The 14,048-nt window shown below is 49.3% G+C and overlaps 1 protein-coding gene across 1 annotated transcript in view; it reads left to right on the forward strand.

Moving 5' to 3' along the window:
* Positions 1-543: 543 nt before the first annotated feature.
* CCDC90B (coiled-coil domain containing 90B) overlaps positions 544-14,048 on the forward strand; it is a 36,480-nt gene continuing 22,975 nt past the window's right edge. Inside the window, exons 1-2 of the mRNA XM_077298656.1 lie at positions 544-702; positions 1,730-1,852. Coding sequence (XP_077154771.1) covers positions 636-702; positions 1,730-1,852 — 190 coding nt within the window. The 5' untranslated portion in view covers positions 544-635. The remainder of the gene's footprint in view (positions 703-1,729; positions 1,853-14,048) is intronic.

Genomic DNA, 14,048 nt, shown 5'->3' on the forward strand with positions numbered 1-14,048 from the left:
GTTATTATGGGGCACTGTGGATATCACTGTTATTATGGGGGCACTGTGGATATCACTGTTATTATGGGGACACTGTGGATATCACTGTTATTATGGGGGCACTGTGGATATCACTGTTATTATGGGGGCACTGTGGATATCACTGTTATTATGGGGACACTGTGGATATCACTGTTATTATGGGGCACTGTGGATATCACTGTTATTATGGGGGCACTGTGGATATAGCTGTTATTATGGGGCACTGTGGATGTCGCTGTTGTTATGGGGGCACTGTGGATGTCGCTGTTGTTATGGGGGCACTGTGGATGTCGCTGTTATGGGGGCATTGCTGATGACCTTTTTCCCATCTACAGCAGTTTGAGGTGTTTGTGACTGACTTTCCCCGATAATGATGGCGAATACTGATAATAGCGGCACTATCTTTTCTGCAGACACATCCTCCGTTACCATAGCTCCGGGCCGAACCCCTCATATATAATCAGTGGCTACTTCCTGTGAGCTACTCCTATCACATAGGAAAAACTACTAGCCCCACAATGCAAAGCGCCTCTCCGGAAGTGATGCAGCGGGATGCCAACGTCTGCCCGGATTGGAGGGCGGGGATACAGAGGAGCTGTCAGTGAGTGAGGAGGATGAGAGGGGCAGTGTGTAGATGGACGGCCCGGCTGCTCACAGCACCACAGAGGAGCTGCAGGAGGGGTAAGGAGGCGCTGGGCAGAAGGTGCTTTCAAATAACTTTATTAGCAGCTCGATATTAACTCCACAGTCTAATTCTATGTATGACCTTCCACTTATCACAGGCAGCTCCTACCATTATATGGGCGAGAGAGTCCCTGCTCCCCTATAACATCAGGTCACTGCCCCCCCTATAACATCAGGTCACTGCCCCCTATAACATCAGGTCACGGCCCCCCTATAACATCAGGTCACTGCCCCCTATAACATCAGGTCACGGCCCCCCTATAACATCAGGTCACTGCCCCCTATAACATCAGGTCACGGCCCTCCTATAACATCAGGTCACGGCCCTCCTATAACATCAGGTCACGCCCCCCCTATAACATCAGGTCACTGCCCCCCCTATAACATCAGGTCACGGCCCCCTATAACATCAGGTCACTGCCCCCTATAACATCAGGTCACTGCCCCCCTATGACATCAGGTCACTGCCCCCCTATAACATCAGGTCACTGCCCCCTATAACATCAGGTCACTGCCCCCCTATAACATCAGGTCACTGCCCCCCTATAACATCAGGTCACTGCCCCCCTATAACATCAGGTCACTGCCCCCCTATAACATCAGGTCACTGCCCCCCTATAACATCAGGTCACGGCCCCCCTATAACATCAGGTCACGGCTCCCCTATAACATCAGGTCACGGCCCCCCTATAACATCAGGTCACGGCCCCCCTATAACATCAGGTCACGGCCCCCCTATAACATCAGGTCACGGCCCCCCTATAACATCAGGTCACGGCCCCCCTATAACATCAGGTCACGGCCCCCCTATAACATCAGGTCACGGCCCCCCTATAACATCAGGTCACGGCCCCCCTATAACATCAGGTCACTGCCCCTATAACATCAGGTCACTGCCCCCCTATAACATCAGGTCACGGCTCCTCTGAAATACTCTGTGCTGCTGTGCTGACATATAATGCTCCTAGACGTTGTATCATTCCTTTGTGCTGCGCTTATAGTGACTGCTCTGTTTCCTTCCAAGGCTTTGGATCTTCTTCCTCCGTCCTCTCTAATTATGATGTCAGACAGGTGGAGATCACCCCATCCGAGCAGCGGAGGCTGACATTCGACACACACGCGCTGGTGCGAGAGCTGGAGACCCACGGTGAGCGTCCAGCACCGGGCTATGACATTACTTATCCTGTATTATACCCCAGAGCTGCGCTCACTGTTCAGCTGGTGGAGTCACTGTGTGCATACCTTACCATATTTTTCAGACTATAAGACTCACTTTTTCCCTAATATTTGGGAGGAAAATGGGGGGTGCGTCTTACAGTGCGAACGCAGGCTTACCAAGGGGATGCGGCAGAGATGTGGCGGTGGGCAGTGCGGAGTGCACCTGAGCAGGGTCCCTTCTTCAGGATTCCGGCGATAGAAATGTGGCAACGCTGCGGCCCGATGTCCACGGTGAGCAGGGCCAAGTGCATCACCAGTTTCCCTGCAGGCATCTTCCTGAAGCCATGGGCCGCGGAGCCTTCAGGAAAATGGCCACCAGAGGCTGTTCGTGCGGACATTGAAATCTCGGCGGCCCACGGCTTCAGGAAAATGGCCGCAGAGAAACCGGTGATGCACTTGGCCCTGCTCACTGTGCCACAGCGTCGCCACATTTCTGCCGCTGGTATCCTGAAGAAGGGACTCTGCTCCAGGTCTGCCTCACCGCCAACACCGGACCTGCAGCATCGCACCCCGAGACTGCAGCATTGCCCCTCTACCAGATTCCTGAGGAAGGGACCCTGCCTTCTGTGACCCCCGCTGTACCACTGCTTGCCCTCAAATTCGGACAATAAGACGGACCCCCATCTTATAAAAATCTCTTTTCTGCTATTTTACACCACAAAATTTGGGGTGCGTTTTATGGTCCGAAAAATATGGTACATTACTGTTCCTGTACTGATCCTGACTTACATCCTGTATTATACCCCAGAGCTGCGCTCACTATTCTGCTTGTGCAGTCACTGTGTACATACATTACATTACTGATCCTGAGTTACATCTTGTATTATACCCCAGAGCTGTACTCACTATTCTGCTGGTGCAGTCACTGTGAACATACATTACATTACTGATCCTGTATTATACCCCAGAGCTGCACTCACTATTCTGCTGGTGCAGTCACTGTGTACATACATTACATTACTGATCCTGAGTTACCTCCTGTATTATACCCCAGAGCTGCACTCACTATTCTGCTGGTGCAGTCACTGTGTACATACATTACATTACTGATCCTGAGTTACATCCTGTATTACACCCCAGAGCTGCACTCACTATTCTGCTGGTGCAGTCACTGTGTACATACATTACATTACTGATCCTGAGTTACATCCTGTATTATACCCCAGAGCTGTACTCACTATTCTGCTGGTGCAGTCACTGTGAACATACATTACATTACTGATCCTGTATTATACCCCAGAGCTGCACTCACTATTCTGCTGGTGCAGTCACTGTGTACATACATTACATTACTGATTCTGGATTGATCTTTAGGTTTTGGTTTTTTTTAGAAGAAAAGGTAGGTGTCGTGTGTCTATGTGTGTGTGTAGTTTGGTATTGCTATAATTGTACAGCTCTGGAGAATCTTGGTGCTGGGTAATTGTCACCGTACAATGAACACTGTAAAAACAAAAACCCCAAAATCACTATCAGGAAGGACTTTTTCCGGATTGCGGGGGCCGGGCCGCGTTCTCTGTGATGAGACTTTCCTGTCTTCCGTCTTGGTATCATGAGATCTCCCGGCTGTGGCCTGCATTGATTGGAGTAGATCACATCACAGGTTGGGTTGCTGCGGTGGCAGCTGGATCGATCCGTCATTGCATCTTTACATATACAGGCACAAGGTGACGGCAAGGACACACTGATACTGTCAGCAGCCGCCGCCGCCCGCTCTGACAGCGTGCATTGTTACATGGCACCATGCACTCTGTTATCTCTTGTACGGGGAAGAGCGCGGTGCAGACAGGTTTATCTGCTGCCAAATTTGCATCAAAATGGTATTTTTTAAAGAAAGACAAAGTGGAAGCAGATTAGTATTTGCAGAAATTTCTGCAAAGTTTATGCATCTCTTGGCAGCAAAAACGCTGTGGCAAAAAACGAGCGTTTTGATGCGATTTTTGGTGCGTTTTTGCATGCGTTTTTGAACAGCAATGAAAGCTTTATTTTTAGCTCAAGATATTAAAAAAAAGTTTTGTGATGTAATTTCTTGGTTCGACACCACCTTTATCATTCTGATGCGGTGGCATCAGGGTAATGTGATTAGTGTTCATAAAATAAACACTAATAACAAAATAAAGTTCACATATTTAGTATCGCCGCGTCCGTAACGACCCGACCTATAAAACTGTCCCACTAGTTAACCCTTTCAATGAACGTCGTAAAAAAAAAAAAAAAGAGGCAAAAAACAACGCTTTATTATCATATCGCCGAACAAAAAGTGGAATGGAATAACACACGATCAAAAAGACGGATATAAATAACCATGGTACCACTGAAAACGTCATCTTGTCCCGCAAAAAACGAGCCACCATACAGCATCATCAGCGAAAAAATAAAAAAGTTACAGTCCTCAGAATAAAGCAATGCAAAAATAATTATTTTTTCTATAAAATAGTTTTTATCGTATAAAAGCGCCAAAACATAAAAAAATGATGTAAATGAGGTATTGCTGTAATCGTTCTGACCCGAAGAATAAAACTGCTTTATCAATTTTACCAAACGTGGAACGGTATAAACGCCTCCCCCAAAAGAAATTCATGAATAGCTGGTTTTCGGTCATTCTGCCTCACAAAAATCGGAATAAAAAGCGATCAAAAAATGTCACATGCCCGAAAATGATACCAATATAAACAACAACTCGTCCTGCAAAAAACAAGACCTCACATGACTCTGTGGACCAAAATATGGAAAAACTAGATGGTGGCCTGATTCTATCGCATCGGGTATTCTAGAATATGCATGTCCACGTAGTATATTGCCCAGTCACGTAGTATAATGCTCCATGCAGTTATGGCCCCATAGATGCCCCATATAATGCTCCATGCAGTTATGGCCCCATAGATGCCCCATATAATGCTCCTTGCAGTTATGGCCCCATAGATGCCCCATATAATGCTCCATGCAGTTATGGCCCCATAGATGCCCCATATAATGCTCCATGCAGTTATGGCCCCATAGATGCCCTATATAATGCTCCATGCAGTTATGGCCCCATAGATGCCCCATATAATGCTCCATGCAGTTATGGCCCCATAGATGCCCCATATAATGCTCCATGCAGTTATGGCCCCATAGATGCCCCATATAATGCTCCATGCAGTTATGGCCCCATAGATGCCCCATATAATGCTCCATGCAGTTATGGCCCCATAGATGCCCCATATAATGCTCCATGCAGTTATGGCCCCATAGATGCCCCATATAATGCTCCATGCAGTTATGGCCCCATAGATGCCCCATATAATGCTGCATGCAGTTATGGCCCCATAGATGCCCCATATAATGCTCCATGCAGTTATGGCCCCATAGATTCCCCATATAATGCTCCATGCAGTTATGGCCCCATAGATGCCCTATATAATGCTCCATGCAGTTATGGCCCCATAGATGCCCCATATAATGCTCCATGCAGTTATGGCCCCATAGATGCCCCATATAATGCTCCATGCAGTTATGGCCCCATAGATGCCCCATATAATGCTCCATGCAGTTATGGCCCCATAGATGCCCCATATAATGCTCCATGCAGTTATGGCCCCATAGATGCCCCATATAATGCTCCATGCAGTTATGGCCCCATAGATGCCCCATATAATGCTCCATGCAGTTATGGCCCCATAGATGCCCCATATAATGCTCCATGCAGTTATGGCCCCATAGATGCCCCATATAATGCTCCATGCAGTTATGGCCCCATAGATGCCCCATATAATGCTCCATGCAGTTATGGCCCCATAGATGCCCCATATAATGCTGCATGCAGTTATGGCCCCATAGATGCCCCATATAATGCTGCATGCAGTTATGGCCCCGTAGATGCTCCATATAATGCTCCATGCAGTTATGGCCCCGTAGATGCCCCATATAATGCTGCATGCAGTTATGGCCCCGTAGATGCCCCATATAATGCTGCATGCAGTTATGGCCCCATAAATGCCCCATATAATGCTGCATGCAGTTATGGCCCCATAGATGCCCCATATAATGCTGCATGCAGTTATGGCCCCATAGATGCCCCATATAATGCTGCATGCAGTTATGGCCCCATAGATGCTCCATGCAGTTATGGCCCCATAGATGCCCCATATAATGCTGCATGCAGTTATAGGCCCCATAGATGCCCCATATAATGCTCCATGCAGTTATGGCCCCATAGATGCCCCATATAATGCTCCATGCAGTTATGGCCCCATAGATGCCCCATATAATGCTCCATGCAGTTATGGCCCCATAGATGCTCCATATAATGCTCCATGCAGTTATGGCCCCATAGATGCCCCATATAATGCTGCATGCAGTTATGGCCCCATAGATGCCCCATATAATGCTGCATGCAGTTATGGCCCCATAGATGCCCCATATAATGCTGCATGCAGTTATGGCCCCATAGATGCCCCATATAATGCTGCATGCAGTTATGGCCCCATAGATGCCCCATATAATGCTGCATGCAGTTATGGCCCCATAGATGCCCCATATAATGCTGCATGCAGTTATGGCCCCATAGATGCCCCATATAATGCTGCATGCAGTTATGGCCCCATAGATGCCCCATATAATGCTGCATGCAGTTATGGCCCCATAGATGCCCCATATAATGCTGCATGCAGTTATGGCCCCATAGATGCTCCATATAATGCTGCATGCAGTTATGGCCCCATAGATGCCCCATATAATGCTCCATGCAGTTATGGCCCCATAGATGCCCCATATAATGCTCCATGCAGTTATGGCCCCATAGATGCCCCATATAATGCTCCATGCAGTTATGGCCCCATAGATGCCCCATATAATGCTCCATGTGCTGTTCTTTATGGCCCCATAGATGCTCCATATAGCATTGTGCCACATGTAATGCTGCTGCTGCAATAAAATAAAAATAAAAAATCACATACTCACCTCTCGTCGCTGCTCCTCAGCGTCCCGTCTCTCCGCACTGACTGTTCAGGCAGAGGGCTAATGACTAATACGTCATCGCGCCCTCTGACCTGCACAGTCACTGCAGAGGACGGGAAGACGGAGCGGCGCCCGGCGGATGGAACGTGGACAGGTGAATAGGCTCCTGAGTAATGATTTTTTATTTTTTTAAATTATTTTTAACATTAGATGTTTTTACTATTGAGGCTGCATAGGCAGCGTCAATAGTAAAAACTTGGTCACACAGGTTTAATAGCGGCTTTAACGGAGTGAGTTACCCGTGGCATTATGCGGTCCGTTACCGCTGGCATTAACCCTGTGTGAGCCGTGACTGCGGGGAGTATGGAGCGGCTGCCCGGCACTGACTGCAGGGAGTAGGGAGGGACTAATCAGACTGTGCCCGTCGCTGGTTGGTCGCGGCAGCCATGACAGGCAGCTGGCGAGACCAATCGGCGAATGAATAACCATGACGGAAGTTGCCGACAGAAGGACAGACAGAAAGACGGAAGTACCCCTTAGACAATTATATATATATATATATATATAGATTATAGCTCTCAAAATGTGGAGACGCGAAAACTATTTTTTGCAATAAACAGCGTCTTTTAGTGTGTGACAGCTGCCAGTCATAAAAATCCGCTAAAATACCCGCTATAAATAGTAAATCAAATCCCCATTCATCACCCCCTTAGTTAGGGAAAAATAATAAAATGTAAAAAATGTATTTATTTCCATTTTCCCATTAGGGTTAGGGCTAAAGTTAGGGTTGGGGCTAAAGTTAGGGTTGGGGCTAAAGTTAGGGTTGGGGCTAAAGTTAGGATTTGGATTACATTTACAGTTGGGATTAGGGTTAGGGGTGTGTCAGGGTTAGGGGTGTGGTTAGAATTATGTTTGGGATTAGGGTTTGGGGTGTGGTTGGGGATAGGAGTGTGGTTGGGTTAGGGTTTCAGTTAGAATTGGGGGTTTCCACTGTTCAGGCACATCAGGGGCTCTCCAAACCCGACATGGCGTCTGATCTCAATTCCAGCCAATTCTGCGTTGAAAAAGCAAATCAGTGCTCCTTCCCTTCCGAGCTCTCCCGTGTGCCCAAACAGGAGTTTACCCCAACATATGGGGTATCAGCGTACTCCGGACAAATTGGACAACAACTTTTGGGGTCCAATTTCTCTTGTTACCCTTGGGAAAATAAAAATTTGGGGGGTTAAAAAACGTTTTTGTGGGAAAAAAAATGATTTTTTATTTTCACGGCTCTGCGTTATTAACTGTAGTGAAACACTTGGGGGTTCAAAGTCCTCACAGCACATCTAGATAAGTTCCTTGGGGGGTCTAGTTTCCAATATGGGGTCACTTGTGGGGGGTTTCTACTGTTTAGGTACATTAGGGGCTCTGCAAACGCAATGTGACACCTGCAGACCATTCCATCTAAGTTTGCATTCCAAACGGCAATCCTTCCCTTCCGAGCTCTGCCATGTGCCCAAACGGTGGTTCCCCCCCACATATGGGGTATCAGCGTACAAATTGGACAACAAGTTTTGGGGTCCAATTTCTCCTGTTACCCTTTGGAAAATACAAAGCTGGGGGCTAAAAAATAATTTTTGTGAAAAAAAAAAAAAAGTATTTTTATTTTCACGGCTCTGCATTATAAACTGTAGTGAAACACTTGGGGGTTCAAAGCTCTCACAACACATCTAGATAAGTTCCTTAGGGGGTCTACTTTCCAAAATGGTGTCACTTGTGGGGGGTTTCAATGTTTAGGCACATCAGGGGCTCTGCAAACGCAACATGGCGTCCCATCTCAATTCCTGTCAATTTTGCATTGAAAAGTCAAATGGCACTCCTTCCCTTCCGAGCTCTGCCATGCACCCAAACAGTGGTTTACCCCCACATATGGGGTATCGGCATACTCAGGACAAATCGCACAAAAACTTTTGGGGTCCAAATTCTTCTCTTACCCTTGGGAAAATAAAAAATTGGAGGCAAAAAGATCATTTTTGTGAAAAAATATGATTTTTTATTTTTACGGCTCTATATTATAAACTTCTGTGAAGCACTTGGTGGGTCAAAGTGCTCACCACACATCTAGATAAATTCCTTAGGGGGTCTACTTTCCAAAATGGTGTCACTTGTGGGGGGTTTCAATGTTTAGGCACATCAGTGGCTCTCCAAACGCGACATGGCGTCCCATCTCAATTCCAGTCAATTTTGCATTGAAAAGTCAAATGGCGCTCCTTCCCTTCTGAGCTCTGCCATGCGCCCAAGCAGTGGTTTACCCCCATTTATGGGGTATCAGCGCACTCAGGACAAATTGTACAACAACTTTTGCGGTCCGTTTTCTCCTGTTACCCTTGGTAAAAGAAAACAAATTGGAGCTGAAGTAAATTTTTTGTGAAAAAAAGTTAAATGTTGATTTTTTATTTTTTTTTAAAACATTCCAATAATTCCTGTGAAACACCTGAAGGGTTAATAAACTTCTTGAATGCGGTTTTGAGCACCTTGAGGGGTGCAGTTTTTAGAATGGTGTCACACTTGGTTATTTTCTATCATATAGACCCCTCAAAATGACTTCAAATGTGATGTGGTCTCTAAAAAAAAAAAATGGTGTTGTAAGAATGAGAAATTGCCAGTCAACTTTTAACCCTTATAACTCCCTAACAAGAAAACATTTTGGTTCCAAAATTGTGCTTAAGTATTTTGTGTGACATATCTCTGTGATTTTAGGGCATAAAAATTCAAAGTTGGAAAATTGCAAAACTTTCAAGATTTTCACCAAATTTCTTTTTTTTTCACAAATAAATGCAGGTAATATCAAACAAATTTCACCACTATCATGAAGTACAATATGTCACAAGAAAACAGTGTCAGAATCATCAGGATCCGTTGAAGCGTTCCAGAGTTATAACCTCATAAAGGGACAGTGGTCAGAATTGTAAAAATTGGCCCGGTCATTAACGTGCAAACCACCCTTGTGGCTAAAGGGGTTAAAGAGATAAAAAGTGCATGGGCTCCCGCTTAATTTCCTTAACCAGCAGAGGGAAAGCCAATGGCTGAGGTCTGACGCTTAGCCTCGCTCTTTCCACTTGCCCTGTAGTGGTGGCAAGAGGGGTGATGATTTGGGGGGATGATATAATTTTTGTATTGTCAGGTGACATCAAGCCCACAGGTTATCAATGGAGAGATGTCTATAAGACGCCCCCATTACTAACTCCATAGTGATGTTATAAAAACAGACAGCCAGAATAAAGTCCTTTAATTGAAAAAGTGACAGACTTCTTTATTGAATCTAAATTAAACCATGCTCACCAAACGCCTAATCCACTGACGCCAATGTCTCCTGCAACAACAATAAAGTAATAAACCACAATATTCTTCACCTGTCCGCAAAGAAGATAATCCATAATGTCCCACGATGATCCTAATGACTTTGAGAGCAGTCACTGATGTGACTCTGGCTCTGGCCACACAAGGACCAGGCGTTCAGGTTCAGGCTCTGGCCACACAAGGGCCAAGGGTTCAGGTTCCGGCTCTGGCCACATAAGGACCAGGGGCGCAGGCTTTCGCCACACAAGGACAAAGGTTCAGGTTCAGGCTCTGGCCACACAAGGACCAGGAGTCCAGATTCAGGCTCTGCCCACACAAGGACTGGGGTGCAGGCTCTGGCCACACAAGGGCCAAGGTTTCAGGCTCTGGCCACACAAGGGCCAAGGGTTCAGGCTCTGGCCACACAAGGGCCAAGGGTTCAGGCTCTGGCCACACAAGGGCCAAGGGTTCAAGCTCTGGCCACACAAGGGCCAAGGGTTCAGGTTCCGGCTCTGGCCACATAAGGACCAGGGGCGCAGGCTTTCGCCACACAAGGACAAAGGTTCAGGTTCAGGCTCTGGCCACACAAGGACCAGGAGTCCAGATTCAGGCTCTGCCCACACAAGGACTGGGGTGCAGGCTCTGGCCACACAAGGGCCAAGGTTTCAGGCTCTGGCCACACAAGGGCCAAGGGTTCAGGCTCTGGCCACACAAGGGCCAAGGGTTCAGGCTCTGGCCACACAAGGGCCAAGGGTTCAAGCTCTGGCCACACAAGGGCCAAAGGTTCAGGCTCTGGCCACACAAGGACCAGGAGTCCAGATTCAGGCTCTGGCCACACAAGGACCAGGGGTTCAGGTTCAGACTCTGGCCATAGAAGGACCAGGGATTCAGGCTCTGGCCACACAAGGACCAGGGATTTAGGCTCTGGCCACACAAGGACCAGGAGTCCAGATTCAGGCTCTGGCCACACAAGGACCAGGGGTTCAGGTTCAGGCTTCTGCCAAAAAAGGACCAGGGGTTCGGATTCACGCTCTGGCCACATAAGGACCGGGGTGCAGGCTCTGGCCACACAAGGATCTATGGTTCAGGTTCAGGCTCTGGCCACACAAGGGCCAAGGGTTCAGGCTCTGGCCACACAAGGACCAGGGGTTCAGGCTCTGGCCACACAAGTACCAGGGGTTCAGGCTCTGGCCACACAAGGACCATGAGTTCAGGTTCTGGCCACACAAGGGACAAAGGTTCACGTTCAGGCTCTGGCCACACAAGGACCAAGGGTTCAGGTTCAGACTCTGGCCATAGAAGGACCAGGGATTCAGGTACAGGCTCTGGCCACACAAGGACCAGGAGTTCAGGCTCTGGCCACACAAGGACCAGGAGTTCAGGCTCTGGCCACACAAGGGACAAGGGTTCACGTTCAGGCTCTGGACACAAGGACCAGGGGTGCAGGCTCTGGCCACACAAGGATCTATGGTTCAGGCTCTGGCCACACAAGAGCCATGGGTTCAGGCTCTGGCCACACAAGGACCAAGGGTTCAGGCTCTGGCCACACAAGGGCCAAAGGTTCAGGCTCTGGCCACACAAGGGCCAAGGGTTCAGGCTCTGGCCACACAAGGACCAAGGGTTCAGGTTCAGACTCTGGCCATAGAAGGACCAGGGGTTCAGGCTCTGACCACACAAGGACCAGGAGTCCAGATTCAGGCTCTGGCCACACAAGGACCAGGGGTTCAGGTTCAGACTCTGGCCATAGAAGGACCAGGGATTCAGGCTCTGGCCACACAAGGACCAGGGATTCAGGCTCTGGCCACACAAGGGCCAAGGGTTCAGGCTCTGGCCACACAAGGACCAGGGGTTCAGGCTCTGGCCACACAAGTACCAGGGGTTCAGGTTCAGGCTCTGGCCACACAAGGACCATGAGTTCAGGTTCTGGCCACACAAGGGACAAGGGTTCACGTTCAGGCTCTGGCCACACAAGGACCAAGGGTTCAGGTTCAGACTCTGGCCATAGAAGGACCAGGGATTCAGGTACAGGCTCTGGCCACACAAGGACCAGGAGTTCAGGCTCTGGCCACACAAGGGACAAGGGTTCACGTTCAGGCTCTGGACACAAGGACCAGGGGTGCAGGCTCTGGCCACACAAGGATCTATGGTTCAGGCTCTGGCCACACAAGAGCCATGGGTTCAGGCTCTGGCCACACAAGGACCAAGGGTTCAGGCTCTGGCCACACAAGGGTTCAGGCTCTGGCCATAGAAGGACCAGGGATTTAGGCTCTGGCCACACAAGGGACAAGTGTTCAGGCTCTGGACACACAAGGACCAGGGGAGCAGGCTCTGACCACACAAGGATCTATGGTTCAGGCTCTGGCCACACAAGGACCAGGGGCGCAGGCTCTGGCCACACAAGAACCAAGGGTTCAGGTTCAGACTCTGGCCATAGAAGGATCAGGGAATCAGGCTCTGGCCACACAAGGGACAAGGGTTCATGTTCAGGCTCTGGCCACACAAGGACCAGGGGCGCAGGCTCTGGCCACACAAGGACCAGGGGTTCAGGCTCTGGCCACACAGGGACCAAGGGTTCAGGTTCAGGCTCTGGCCATGGCCATAGAAGGACCAGGGATTCAGGCTCTGGCCACACAAAAGCCATGGGTTCAGGTTCAGGCTCTGGCCACACAACGACCAAGGTTTCAGGTTCAGGCTCTGGCCACACAAGGGTTCAGGCTCTGGCCATAGAAGGACCAGGGATTTAGGCTCTGGCCACACAAGGGTCAAGTGTTCAGGCTCTGGCCACACAAGGATCTATGGTTCAGGCTCAGGCCACACAAGGACCAGGGGTGCAGGCTCTGGCCACACAAGGACCAAGGGTTCAGGCTCTGGCCACACAAGGACCAAGGGTTCAAGCTCTGGCCACACAAGGACTAGGAGTCCAGGTTGAGTCCCCGACCATACAAGGATCAATGGTTCAGGTCCAGGCTCTGGCCACACAAGGATCTATGGTTCAAGTTCGGGCTCTAGCCACACAAGGGCCAAGGGTTCAGGCTCTAGCCACACAAGGGCCAAGGGTTCAGGCTCTGGCCACACAAGAACCAAGGGTTCAGGTTCAGACTCTGGCCATAGAAGGACCAGGGATTCAGGTTCAGGCTCTGGCCACACAAGGATCTATGGTTCAGGTTCAGGCTTTGGCCACACAAGGACCAGGGATTCAGGTTCAGGCTCTGGCCACACAAGGACCAAGGGTTCAGGCTCTGGCGATAGAATGACCAGGGATTTAGGCTCTGGCCACACAAGGACCAGGGGAGCAGGCTCTGGCCACACAAGGATCTATGGTTCAGGCTCTGGCCACACAAGGACCAGGGGCGCAGGCTCTGGCCACACAAGGATCTATGGTTCAGGTTCAGGCTCTGGCCACACAAGAGCCATGGGTTCAGTTTCAGGCTCTGGCCACACAAGGACCTAGGGTTCAGGTTCAATCTCTGGCCACACAAGGATCTATGGTTCAGGCTCTGGCCACACAAAAGCCATGAGTTCAGGTTCAGGCTCTGGCCACACAAGGACCAAGGGTTCAGGTTCAGGCTCTGGCCACACAAGGGTTCAGGCTCTGGCCATGGCCATAGAAGGACCAGGGATTCAGGCTCTGGCCACACAAGGACCAGGGGAGCAGACTCTGGCCACACAAGGATCTATGGTTCAGGCTCTGTCCACACTAGGGTTCAGGCTCTGGCCACACAAGGACCAAGGGTTCAAGCTCTGGCCACACAAGGACTAGGAGTCCAGGTTCAGTCCCCGACCATACAAGGATCAATGGTTCAGGCTCTGGACACACAAGGACCAGGGATTCAGGTTCAGGCTCTGGCCACACAAGGGCCAAGGGTTCAGGC

The sequence above is a fragment of the Ranitomeya variabilis genome, chromosome 3 (assembly GCF_051348905.1).
Source record: "Ranitomeya variabilis isolate aRanVar5 chromosome 3, aRanVar5.hap1, whole genome shotgun sequence".
NCBI lineage: Eukaryota > Metazoa > Chordata > Amphibia > Anura > Dendrobatidae > Ranitomeya > Ranitomeya variabilis.